Here is a 13,197-nt window from a genome sequence, read left to right on the forward strand (position 1 = left end):
TCGGGGATCGTGGTGTAGGGCACAGGAGCTTTGGAGAGGGACGAGAGCGTAGGGTTTGGAGGGGAGGGAGCAGCCGCTGAGGGGCTCGGCGCTGGGTGAGCCTGGGACCGGCTGCCGCTGGAGCACGGGAAGAGCAGGGCTTTGCTTCTCACCCAAGCGCTCGGAAATTGCAAAACAAGGGGAAATTATGCAAAACCTCCTGCAGCAGGACCCTTGTCCCTAATCGCCGCGTGGTTGGTGCAGCCAAAGCCCCGGCACAAGGGGAGCATGACCTCATTTCTTTTCAATCCTTCCCTTTGACTGCAAGAGCAGCCAAAGCACGACCCGGCTGCACTGCCTGGGTGCCGGTGCCTCCTCCCCAAGGACACCAGTGGGGTCGGGTGCTTGTCTCTGCCCACCACATCCCCTGCGCTGAGGTGACCCCTTTCTCAGCTGGGTGGGACGTGAGGGTTTCCTTTCACCCTTGGGTGGGCTGTTCCTTGACCCTCTGCCTCCTCAGGGAAGGGCAGGAGCCCGGAGCATCTGGCTAAGCCACAGCAGCCCAAGGGCAGCTTTGCCCTGCAGGGAAACAGCAATTTGAGGAAGCGCAGAGGAAGATGAAGGAGCGGAGGTGGCCACACAGTGGCCCTCGGTGATGGAGGAAGGCAGTGGTGTGTTAAGGAGGAAGATGCACGGAGGGATCTGGGGATGTTGGAGGGACGGGGAGATCTGGCTCACCCACACCCACCCACGCCTGGGTTCCCACCTCCATCCCTTACAGGGCCAAAGCTGCTCCTCGCAGCGTCCCCCCAGTGCCCAACTGCCTTTACATGGCTGTGGTGCGGCCATCCCGCTGCTGCTCCCTGCCCAGCCTGGGCTGCCCCGGCTCACCTGCGGACCTGCCTGGGGCGGCTCTCAGCGGCGGGGCCCCGCCGCGGGGCCGGGGGCCATGCTGGAGGGGCTGCGGGCGGCCCCCGCCGTGCCCTGCCGCGCCGTGTGCCCGCTCCTGCTCTCCCACGGCTGGGAGCAAAGTGCCCGGGAGAGGCAGGGCTGGAGGCGGGCAGAGGAGGGGCAGGAGCCCGCAGCGAGCCCTGCCCGTGTCCCTGCCCGGCCCGCAGGGCTCAGCCGCGCTCTGCTCCCATCCCGGCCATTGCTCTCGCAGGCCTTGGGCCATCTGCAGCCCCTGCAGCAGCCTCTAAACCATGGGACGCGTGGGTCTCACCCATGGGGCCACAGCCCTTTCCCTGTTGTAGGCAAGGACCCTTGGCCATGGAGACCAGCGCCCATCGCACATGAGGACCATGAGTCCAGCCATGAGGGCCATAGCCTCTCATCCGTAGGGACCGCATCCCCCTGCCAGTGGGGACCATGGCCCCTCGCCCACCCTATGGCAGCCTCCCTGCCCCACGGGTCCACGCAGGTCCCGCAGTGCCCGCACCCCAAGGTGCTGCCCTTCTGGCATCCCAGCCCTGAGGGGCAACACTAGGGACGAAGGTGGCCACTGCCACCTTGAGGCCAGCCTGGGCATAGTGTCCCCAAAACCAGGGCCGCAGCAGCCGGAGCCTTGACGGGCTGGGGTTTCCCTGTGTTTTGGGGGGACCGTGTGCCCCCGCTGCCTGCAGAGCACTGCCTGGTCGAGGGATTCAACTCCTTTGCGAGCGTGCAGGCGGGTGAAGGGTGTGTGCTGTTCAGAAGCGTTGGTATTGGGATGAACGGGCACGCCGGCGGTGAACGGGTGCACCCCGAGAGATGCTGGGGACCCTGGCCAAGAGCGGGGTGGCCTGGGGAGGAGCAGAGGTGTGAGGGGTGGTGCAGGGGCAGGCCGAGGGTGCCCGGACACAGAGGGAGAGCCCGGGGGACCCTGGGTGTGCTGGGATGAGCAGGTGGAACGGTGCGTTCCAAAGGGAACCCTGCCACTGAGGGCAGCCCCAAGGGCTGGGGTTTGCAGGGTCCCTGCGTAAACAGTGGGAGGCGGGGGGCAATGTTCTGGTGCTCTCCCTTTGCCTGTGCACAGAACGAGCCGTTGCACACCTGCACCCCAGCGTTCCTGAGACTTTATTCTGGATGGGAATAGCAAGGGGCATCCCGTAATGAAATGGTGCCGCCGCCTTAGGAGCAGCTGCTGTAGAAGTCATCTGGGAATGCTGTCCAACCAGTGCTGAGCCTGGGGAGGAGGGATGAGGCCAAAGGCACAAGGGTGTGCGGAGCTGGGTCAGACACAGCTGCCACTGTGCCCTTGCAGGCTGCCTGAAAAGGCTGAGCCTTGAGGTCCAAAGTGGTCCCTGCTTCCCAAATGGCCTCAACATCTCCCATGTCCCCCATCCCTCCTTGCTGGTGGGGCTCAGCATGGTCCTTCCACTGCTTTGGGGAGGAAGGATGGAAACAGGCAGAGAGACCCGGAAAGTGTCTGTAGGAGCTTCTTGAGACTTCCAACAGTCACTTGCTGGTGAGGCCAATCACGCTGGGAGCATGGCCTGGGTGTTGCCTGCCCCATCCTCCTTGGCAGCTCTGCCTGCCTTGGGAGCTCCAGAGGAGAGCGCACACGGGTGCTGGGGGGAAGGATGCTCTAGGCGCTGGGTCCGAGGTTGGGTCTCTGCGGCAGGCTCACCACGGTGCCATCACCGAGCTTGCCATGGATGAGCTGGGGATGGGTCGGGCTGAGCGCCCCAGCCTCCGGCAGGTCCCGCTTCCTGACATCTCTGTGAGGGGGAGCAAGTGCTGGGGGAGCCACCGAGAGGGAGCAGGAAGCCCATGCAGCCCCGGGGCATCCATCGTGGACTTGACAACCTCCTGCCCCTGTCCTGCCACATTCCCACCTCTCCTCCCCATCAGGGCATAGGGCTGTGCCAGGGCCTCTGGGGCCACAGGAGCTGGTCTGCACGGTGCCCCCTTCCCAAGCTCCAGGGTCTGGGGTACCTGAAGATCTCCTGGTGGTCCCAGCCATGCTCTTGCAGCCTTTCCTTGTCCTGCTGCAAGCTGAGGTAGCCCAGGCACCCACTGATGCTGCGGAACCACTCACCCCTGTTACAAGGCCACTGGGAAAAGAAGCGCGGGGACGCATGCCAGCAGTGTCATACCAGGACCACGAAGCCCTCACCTTCATGTCCTCACCCCAGGTCAATGGGACACATTGCTGTTCCTTCTCCTTCCACTATCCCACTGCCTGTGCCATGGTGGCTCCATCAGGCAGATCACTGCCATGGGGATGGGGCCTTGCATTTGCTGGTGATCCCATGGCTCAAAGCAGGTCCCCTACCTTCCCTGAGCTCCCCAAGCCCTTCAGCTGAGCTCCAGAGCCCCGCAGGGACCACAGTGGTACCTCTCTGGAGTGGCTGTGCTGGCGAGCATCCGATGGGCACCTCGACACCTCCTGGCAGGGCCGTGGGGGCGGCTCCAGGGTGCCGTGGGTCTGGTGCAGGAGGGTCCTGGGGTGCAGCAGGGTCTCCTGGCTGTCCCCTCCGTGCCTGGGGGATGCCCAGTCCATCTGGCTCAGGCAGGAGGCCATGTGCAGCGCTGTCAGTGAGCAGTCGCCCAGCCCCGGTGTGTCCCTCACCAGCATGGCTGATTTGGGTCTCTTCTGCTGGCCCACACAAAGGGGGCTGAGTGGGCACCCACGGGGTGGACTCCTTGGCACATGGTGGGGCTGGCTGCCCCCCCGCTGCTCCTCCGAGGGCAAAGGAGCCCGTGCTCCAAGGGGGCTCCGGTGCCGCAGGCCCCTGGCTGGGCTGTCTGCCTGCTTGGTGTGGGCTTCACCAGTGCCAGGGGCCAGCACCCATGTGTTGGGGACCCCCTCAAAGATGAAGTAGGCTGGGTTGGTGTAGCCAGCGGCCGGCTCCTGGAGGCTGCGGGGCCGGCTCCTGCAAAGCACAGCGGGAAAGGACTCAGCATCACCCCACAACCAGGGCTTGTGATGGGGCTGAGCCTGGCTGCGGTACCTGAGGGGCTGCCGGGGTGGCTTGGGGCACATCGGGGTGTCTGCCGCTGGCTCAGCATCCTCCTCCTCAAAGCTGATCCACTCTGCAAGAGCACCCAAGTCTGGCATCTCCCCACCAGGCACTGCACAGCCCCTGACCACTGCTGGGGTCCAGGAGGGCAGCCTGGGCATGGGCAGCCCTGGGGTGCACTGTGCCCCCACGCCCGGGGTGACAGGAGGGGACTGGTGTGCGGCCACCCTTACCATAGAGCTTCTCACGGGTGCCACACGTGTCCTTGGGGACCCGGACCTTCATCCAGCCGCGTATGGAGCCTGTCTCCTCGCCACGGTGGAAGAGGAAGGTCTCGAACTGCTGGGCCATGCTGCCGATCATCGACCTCATTGCGATGCAGCACTCACCTGCAGGCACAGCACAGAGCAGGGTAAGTTCATCGTCCTTCTGCCAAGCTCCAGCTGCAAAACCACACAGCCAGAAGGCTGTTCCCCCCTGCCACCATCCCGCACGTACCATAGGACTCGCAGCTGTCTACACCCTTGATGCTGAGGAGCAAGTGCTGGTCCACCAGGTACTCTAAGTCTGGCAGAATGGGGTTCAGCTGCATGCAGAGAGAGGAGTGCTCGGGGGGTGCTGCTGCAAGGTAGGGTGGTACAGGGCTGGCGCTGTCCTGGGGGGGACGGTGACAGCCCCCAGCACCCCTTGGGGGTCAGGATATGGAGCCAGCAGGAGGGATGCGGAAGAGGAGGGAGGAGGATGCTCAAGGGCTGTACCACAGGCAGATGCTTCACGGACCAGCCCAGCTTGAGGAAGCCGGGGATGTCACAGCTCTGGAAGGTGTTCTCCCCACTCCGCTGGGCCTCTGTGGGGGAGAGCGGAGGGCACAGGTCCAGCCAGGGCTGGCTCACCCCCATGGCACACCGCTGAGAGCCCAGCACCCCGCAGGGCCACCTCACCCTCCAGGCAGTAGGAGTGGAACTCGATGTAGCACTTGCTGCGGCTGCTGGTTTTCACGATCACCTCGATGCTCTCCCACTCGATGCAGGCCAGGGGCTCGGGGCTGGACCCGGGAGCTGCAGGCAGGTACGGGCAGGTCAGCCCACGGCCCGGGCTCACCCCAAACAGGGCGCGGGGGTGACAGGCCCCAGGCCCTTACCCTTCTTGGGCACAAACTGCGAGGTCACTCCCACCTCAAAGGTGGCGAAGACGGGCGAGTGGTCACTGGTCGCAATGTCATCGGTGCAGCCTGGATGGTGGCAGGGAGCAACTGGGTGATGGTCCCTGAGCCCCGGGGTCCCGGGCAGCGCTGGCCACCCAGAGCTGCCCCCAGCCCCAGGATCTCACTAACCATAGGCGTTACAGACCACGTGGGTTTCCGGATGTGACTTCCACAGGATGCGGTCACACCAGGAGGGGACATTGATCCTCATCTGAAAACAGGAAAGCAGCCAGCTTCAGTGTGCCCTCGGGTGCACCCCAGAAAGTGAGCTCCCTCCCATCCAGGCCCGCTTTGAGGATGGAACAGGCTGGCGAAGGTGTGGGGTTGAACATCACCATTTAATTCCTCCCCAGCACCATCTGAGCCGGCCGTCCCCATCCCACAGCGATGTGCTGCAGCTCGGCAGAGGCTCCATGAACTCACCCCTGTGGGCTTGAACTTCTGCCACATGTAGCTGTCCCGGGAGCCCCGCTCATACCGGTAGGTGGGGGGGAAGGAGATGTCACCCTCACCTGGGAACCAAGACACAGAGGTGGCACAGGGGCCAGCACCACTGCAGTCAGCCTGGGACAGGCCCCATTCAGTGCCATCCCGCGCTCACACCAACGGCTGATGCCCTTGGCCGCCTCTCACTGTCCCTGTGCTTGCACACTCTTGGGATGCAGAGCCCAAGGACCTGCCCTGTTGGGGCTTGCACATCCCCAGCCTTTAAGTGCAGGGCTATGCCAGGACAGAGGTCCACCATGTGTTGGAGGTGGCACAGGAGAGGTCTGCAGAGACCCTGGATGCCACTCTCTTGGTGCCCGTGTCCCCACACTCACTGAATCGCAGGAACACCTTGTTCTTCTCCCGCTCCAGGTTGAGCTGGTCGACAGCCAGGAGAGCTTCAAACTCCTTCTTGGTTATATGAGCAAGGATATCCTGTGTGGGGAAGAAGGCGCGGTGAGCCCCAGCTCCTCTCATCCCTGCAGCTGCACCAGCACTGCCACCAATGTGCCACCATCCCACTGCGGTGCCCATGGGGTCCCACCTGCACGTCCATGTCCAGGCGGTAGTTGAGGTCCCCAAACCAGAAGAGGTGGGTGAAGCGCAGGGTGAGGTCGAAGCCCCCCAGCCGCTTGTCCCCCAGGACCAAGGAGTGCAGGATGTCACTGTAGTTCTGGTTACGCCTGCGGGGGGGACAGCAGCACCATGCGAGCCACGCTATTGACACCTCATCCTCACCCTGCCCTTGCGTGGTGGGGACAGGAACATCCTCACAGCCCCTCAGGGCTCCCCTAGCCCCCTGAGACACCTTCCTGCTGTGGGGCAGCCCCATGCCCAGCCCCTCCATCAATCACCTGTGGGTCTTCTCGCTGCCAGAGGCCAGGTGGCAGTTGACGAAGCCAAAGGAGGTGCCATTGAAGAGGAAGGAGACACCAACAGCTCCCTTGTTCCCTGCAGGGATGCGCTGGGCACTGAGCTCTGGGGCAACTCAGACATCCTGGGGTGGCCCTCAGGATGTCCCCTCGCTCTGGGGCACCCCACACCCCATCCCTACCCAGCGTGTTGGCAATCCCTGTTTTCACACTGGAGGTGTGGACGTGGCTGATGCGCCGCTCGTGCTCCGGCTTCACCAGCACCACAATCTTGATGCTCCAGAGGCATTGCAGGGCAACCTGTGGGGAGGGACGGGGATGAATCTGTCTGCTCCTCCCATACCACCCCATGGCCAAGCGCAGTGGGGATGGAGAAGCAGCAAGGCAGCCAACCCATCCCTGAAAGGTGGCTCCAGGGGAGGGCACCTAGAGTCGGTGGGGTGTAAGGGGTTCCCTGGGTTGCATTTGGGTTGGGAAAGGACCCTGGCTTTGGGGGTAGGAGCCCTGGGGTGATGGCTGCTGGTAACCAGTGCCCCGAGACTGCTGCGGGATGTCTTCAGCCTGCTCAGCACCGGGTGCCTCCCCAGGCACAGCCAGACGGGTCGAGGCTGCACCCGCCGTTACCACTCGGTAGTCGATGGCCATCAGGGTCTTGAGAGATGCGCGGAGGAACTCGACCCACTCGCGGTCACCCAGGGAATTCTCCTGGGTGCCGATAACGTAGATGTCCTGGGGGATGCTGGCAGTGGTCTCATCCTGCGTGCGTCCCAAGCCCCTCGAGGTCAGCCAGGAGGCGATGGAGCGGGGTGGCGGCGCGCTGCCTGCGGGCAGGGGACAGCGGGTCACCAGGGAGGGCTGGGCAGCAAGCTAGGCTCATCCAGCTTGTCTCCAACCACAGACCCTGTACACCTCCAGGGGCTGCCAGGCCAAGAAGCTTCATGCCAGCCCTATGGTTCACCCATGCTCATCCGAGACTGATGGTGGGATTTACTGCTACCACCCAGAACCGTCCCAGGTATCCCAGCTCCTCCATTTCCCTGACAGCCATTGGGTGAGTGGATCATGACAGGATAGACAAACACAAAAGCAGTCAGTCTTCTCCAGCCTCCTCCTCCCACCAAGGACCAGCTCGGACCTCAGGCTTCCTGGGGCAGGTCCCTGAAGCTCTCACCCCCCAAAGCCCACCCAGGCTCACAATGAGCCACGGCAGCCTCCCAGGACAATGTGACCTTATCCTACCCCTTACCCATGTTCCACGTCCCAACATACACTGAGATAAGGTCAGGCTCGTCCAGGTTGGAGTGCTGGATCTTCATCAGCTGCAGCAGCTGGCAAAAGGCCTCTCGCTTCTGTGGGACAATACAAGTGTCTTAGGGTCCCAAAGGGGAGCCGAGAGCCACAGCACTCCCAGAAGCTGCCGGGGGTGGGATCAGGAGGACATCACCCCCAAACACAGGAGCCAATTTGCTCTCAGCCCTGAGACCATTAAGTTGCTGCACTGGTGCGTAACACCTCTGTATTCCCCCAGGACACCCAAGGAGTGCAGCCGGTGCCACCTACCCGCGCGCTGGGGAAGATGAAGTCTCTGCTGAGGCTCTTCTGTGGCTCCCGGTCGTACAGCAGCCTCACCTTGCTCTGCACACTCTGGTATTTGATCAGCTGCAGGACTGAATGCTGGGTGTGAGGGGGTCCCACCATGGGAGCGGCAGGTAGGGTGGGATGGGCGCTTGGGATGAGACCAGGCCTGAAGCCCATCACCCTGGCATCAGGCCTGTGCCAGGGAACCCCACAGCCAGTGGTGGGTCAGCAACCCCTTACTTTTGTCCTGTGGGATGGTCTCCTCCGGGGCCCCACTGCCCTGCTTGGTGATGGTCACTGTGCCCGACTCCACGTCCACCGTCAGGGCTGCCCGCTGCGACTTGCCCACCTTCACCTGCAGGCAGGGATGTGGATCCCGGGTTGGCCCCAGGCCTGCCCACGCTGGGGCCCTGCCGCATCCACTACCCTCACCTCAAAGCTCTGCACAGCCAGGGGCTTGGCGGCTGGCGGGGGGGACGCTGCCACGCTGGGTAGTGCCAGGTTGTGCCTTGACACCGCCTCCTGCAGCGACTTCAGCACCTGCCGGGAGACGGATACTGGTCAGGGGGCACTGGGCTAACTGGGAGCCCTGGGGCTGCGCAGCCGCTGGCAGCTTGCTTTGCCAGAGGGTTTGATTTAGGTGAGGGGTTCACTGGAGCACAGTGAGGTTCCCCAGCCTGGGGCACCCTCAGAGCTGGGCAGTGGCTGCCGTTCACAGCACCCATGCCTCCGCCTGCACCCAGTCGCGCTTCCCAAGCCCAGCATGGCAGGATGGGGCAGACACCTTCTTCTCCAGCGAAGAGAGGAGATGGTTGACAGTAGATATCTTGTTGAGGAGCAGCTCAAGGTCTGGATCACTGGTCAGGAGACCCTGAGGAGAAGGATGGACATTCCTGGAGCAGCACAGTGGCACTAGACTGGTGGATACCTCCTCGTGGGTTTGGGCTGCACCCTGAGACATGGGGGTCCCTGGGGTCTGGCAGCAGAAGCTTCCTCTATCGCTGTGTCCTGGACTGGGTGCAGGAATGAATCCCTGCTTGCCCTCAGGCCACAGAGGACCAGGTGCCTTCCACTGCCTACAGGGACCATGGCACACAGCACCCAGCACCGCTGGCAGTGCTGCGGGGCGTGCAGCACCTTTGGGTGCCGACAGGCTCCGAAAGCACCCCAATCACCTCCTCAATGACCAGGGGCACCCAGCCGTGCATGAGGACGCACCTGCAGGTGGCCGGGGGCTGTGGTGGCCGCGGGGGGGGTCACTTGCTCCCTGGCTGGGCTGCGAGGGGACATGGGGGGGTCGAACACCCTGGCCAGTGTCTCCAGACCAGCCAGAGTGAAGTCGATCTCACTGCAGAGGAGAGGGGAGGAGAGGAGCGGGTGAGAGATGGCGCAGAGGTCTCCCGAGCCCGGGTGGTGGTGTGCAGCCACCATGAAGGGGATGGGGGCACGGGGGTTGCACTCGCCTGTGCAGTGCGCGGCAGGCAGTGACGAGCGCGGTGTTGAGGTGACGCAGCTGCGGGTGCCCGTGGCGCAGCGCCTCCAGGTCCAGCTGCACGTGGTGGGTCAGGTACTCGGCCATGAAGCCCATGAAGTCGCTGGCTGGGCTGCAAGGGAAGGTGGGCATCTTAGGACCATAGAACAGTTAGGGTTGGAAAGGACCTTAAGATCATCCAGTTCCAACCCCCCTGCCACGGGCAGGGACACCCCACACTAAACCATGTCACCCAAGGCTCTGTCCAACCTGGCCTTGAACCCGTCAGGGATGGAGCATTCACATCTTCCCTGGGCAACCCATTCCAGTGCCTCACCTCCCTCTCAGTAAAGAATTTCTTCCTTAGATCCAATCTAAACTTCCCCTGTTTCAGTTTGAACCCGTTACCCCTTGTCCTGTCACTACAGTCCCTAATGAAGAGTCCCTCCCCAGCATCCTTGTAGGCCCCCTTCAGATACTGGAAGGCTGCTCTGAGGTCTCCACGCAGCCTTCTCTTCTCCAGGCTGAACAGCCCCAACTTTCTCAGCCTGTCTTCATACAGGAGGTGCTCCAGCCCCTGATCATCCTCGTGGCCTCCTCTGGACTTGTTCCAACAGTTCCATGTCCTTTTTATGTTGAGGACACCAGAACTGCACACAGTGCTCCAAGGTGGGGACATCCCTCCCCAGCCATGCCCACCCCATCACCTCCACCAGCCCGGGGTGTGCAGGGCTGCCTTACCTGCTGTGGACCTGCTCCTGCAGCCTCTGGTGCAGCTGCTGCGAGATGTGGGTCCGGGTGGCAATGGGAGCACTGAGCCACGAGCCTGCCGCGGCTCCACCGGCCGGGACCGCGCTCACCGTGTGCCCAGCGCCCCGGGCATCCTCCGCGTCTGCGGGCAGAGCACAGCGGCTCAGCAGGAACCCTCCATGCTCACAACCTGCATGGCCGCAATGTCCCCTCCCTGGCTCACCCGAGTCCTCGTCGGCCGCCTGCCCTGCCCGGTGCACGGGGTAGAGCAGAGGCGTCACCAGCCCGTTGTTGGGCTGCTGGTAGGCACTGATCAGGTCAGGGAGGGTGCGGAAACACTTGGCTTGGATTCCCTGGATGGTCTGGGGAGGTAGAGAAAGGGAAGCACCGTCATATCCCTCCCTCCACCGGCTCCATGTGCTGAGGCAGTGCCTGGGCAGGCGCTGGTCCAACCTGCTCTCTCAAGTGGGTCTGTCCCCCCAGAATGAGCCCATGGTGAGCAGGATGCCAGACCCATGGAAAGCTCACCCCAGCCCCTTGCATGGCAGCAGGGAGCAGAGCAAGGAGAGGAGCATGGAAACATCTGCCTTGTGCAGCGCATGAGAAAGCTCCCTAGGGACCTTCAGGATGCTCTTTTAAGGGGGTTAGAAAGGGCAGCTGCAGGGAGCTGGGTGCCAGGAGATACTGTGAAGTGGCACCAAAGAGGGAAAGGAATGCTGAGCTGTCAGGCAGTCAAGACAGACATCATGGGGACAGACATCACGGGGATGGGGCCTGTGTGGTCAGGTTGGGGCGGGAGACAGTGACAGGAAGGGGACAAGTGTTTTGCTGTGCTGCCCTGGGTGGGACGGTGGTAGCCTCACATGCCGAGGGGTGGCTGCAAAGCGCTCACATCCTGCAGTGCTGGGTGTTGCAGGCAGCTTGTGCAAACCACAGTGCTGGCATGTCAGGGAGGGCAGGCGGATGCCACCTCTTTGTGTGCTGCGAGGAGGCGAGCATCCCTGCCCCTTTGCACCTGCATCCTGCCTGAGCCCCCAGGCAGGCACCCAGGGGCATTAGCCAGGGCAGGGAGGGCACCCCAGTGGCACCCAGCCCCTGGACACCCACCGCTGTACCCACCTGGACAGAGAGCAGCCCCTCATCATTGGGGAGGATGCGGTAGGTGTGGACGTGCCGCTGGAACCTGGGAGAGAGCAGAGGAGGGTTCCCCATCACACCCCCCATGACATTGTGGGTGTGTGGCAGCACCCAGCCCTGATGCAAACACGCCGTTCCTTCTGCAGAGAGAGGAACTGAGCTCTCATTTCATAAAAGCATCACCCTCAGCTCTGGGTCTGTACCGGTTTGCAGGGGGGGATGCGCAGTGTCCACCCGTCTCCAAACAGCACTCTGCCTGCATGGGCACGGCCGGGAGCTCAGCCACCTCTCCACCAGCATTCAGTGGGGCACCCTATGGCACTGTGTGGCAGTGAGGGTTTTATGGCAGCCCATTTTATGACAGCCCATGGCTGCCATAGCATGGTCATACTCACTCTGGGGCCACGGCACATCCCTGCCTGTGCCACCAGCCTGTTCGGCATCAGTGCCGGGATGCTGGCGGATGCCGGCTGAGCTCCCGGCGTTCCCCGCGCCTCTCGGCACCATGTGTTTGCAATTTGTCCCGTGCACTGGGCCAGGCCAGCGGTAGGGAAGCGGGTGGCATCCCTCCAAACCCTCCCGGCACCGCCCCACGCGCTGCAGACATGTCGCTCAGCTGCAGGAAGGGTGCAGGCAGCAGGCAGGGGTGCAGGCAGCCCTGGCAGCAGTGCTCTCAGGGTGTGGGGATGGCAACAGGCCCCATGAGTGGCAGGGGATGTAACCCTGAAGTCCCGGCATCTGAGATGTTAACAGCAGGCGTCACAGTGCAGATGTGGCCATTGGGGGTTGGAGGGAGAGGGGATGTTTGTTTTTGCAGAGGGAGACCAGTCTGAGTCAGCCTCTCCTGCTCCCACGGCCAGCAGGCAGCCCAAAATGGCTTGGCGTGCCCTGGATTTCGGGTTCTCCCTTCAGCAACGCTGGTGCTGGGCAGGGCTGTGGGCCCAGGATTCTGCCTGCTCCCAAGGGTGCAGGGTTCTCCACTGGCCTGACATGGGCATCGCTCCAAAACCCCTGTGCCAGAGCCTGGCAACCAGCTCACCCACCAGCATCCCTGCAGCAGGTTTTGGCCATAGCAGGAGCAGGGAGAGGGATGGAGGGACCCGGCAATGGACAAGAGAGAGAAGCCCCAAGCAGAAGCCGGGCAGGTGACTTACAGGAGGCAAAGGGCGTACGCCCCTGACACCGACTCGCTGTCCCGCACCAGGAAGCAGCCGTCCCGCCCGGCCTTGGCCAGCAGCTCCTCTGCCACCACACGGCTGATGTCCCGGTGGTACCAGTTTGCTGCCGCCATCCTCTGAAGCAGAGGGACAGTGGCTGCTCTGTGTCCCTCTCCCAGCCCTGCATCCGGGCTCAGCAGCGGCTACTGCCCATCAGCTAGCCCACGGGGTGGGCTGGACAAGGCGAAGGTGGGGGCGATGTGGGACACCAGTTCACTGGTCCCCAAGTGAGTTGCTGGCTGGAGGTCCCAGTAGGTGATGGGCAGTCGCTGAGGTGATGCTCATGAAGATGGGGTACCTCGTGGCCAGGCCGTGTTGCAGGAGCAGGGCCAGGGGAGCAGCTGTTGGAGACGGGGGGACCCCACGCTCCGCATCACGGGAGGCTCCAGCCTGTAGGTGTACAGCAGCAGAGATCAGAGGATGGACCTTTCCCTTGGAGGGGGGGGATCACCCCCCTGCTGTCACCCAGCGCCACCATCCTGCCTCGGTGCACGGCCAGGACAGGCCATGCTGGTGTCCCAGCAGCACGCGGGGACCCAGACCTCCCCCAGCACACTCA

General features: G+C 63.3%; 1 protein-coding gene across 1 annotated transcript; it reads right to left on the bottom strand.

The window, feature by feature from the left end:
* Positions 1–2,355: 2,355 nt before the first annotated feature.
* Positions 2,356–12,712, bottom strand: LOC308224821 (phosphatidylinositol 3,4,5-trisphosphate 5-phosphatase 2-like; the record flags this gene model as incomplete). The annotated part of the gene is given in 28 exon segments (XM_080625086.1): positions 2,356–2,678; positions 2,796–2,873; positions 2,875–3,014; positions 3,299–3,836; positions 3,915–3,996; positions 4,157–4,312; positions 4,422–4,509; positions 4,682–4,770; positions 4,865–4,981; positions 5,065–5,154; positions 5,257–5,338; positions 5,551–5,639; positions 5,949–6,048; positions 6,158–6,296; positions 6,468–6,564; positions 6,668–6,785; positions 7,110–7,306; positions 7,732–7,834; positions 8,046–8,152; positions 8,304–8,418; positions 8,496–8,603; positions 8,848–8,934; positions 9,324–9,407; positions 9,523–9,667; positions 10,276–10,426; positions 10,508–10,646; positions 11,404–11,467; positions 12,576–12,712. Coding segments are annotated over 28 exon segments (3,573 nt in total). The 3' UTR covers positions 2,356–2,545.
* Positions 12,713–13,197: the final 485 nt, after the last annotated feature.

Source organism: Psittacula echo (assembly GCF_963264785.1).
Source record: "Psittacula echo genome assembly, chromosome: 8".
Lineage (NCBI taxonomy): Eukaryota > Metazoa > Chordata > Aves > Psittaciformes > Psittacidae > Psittacula > Psittacula echo.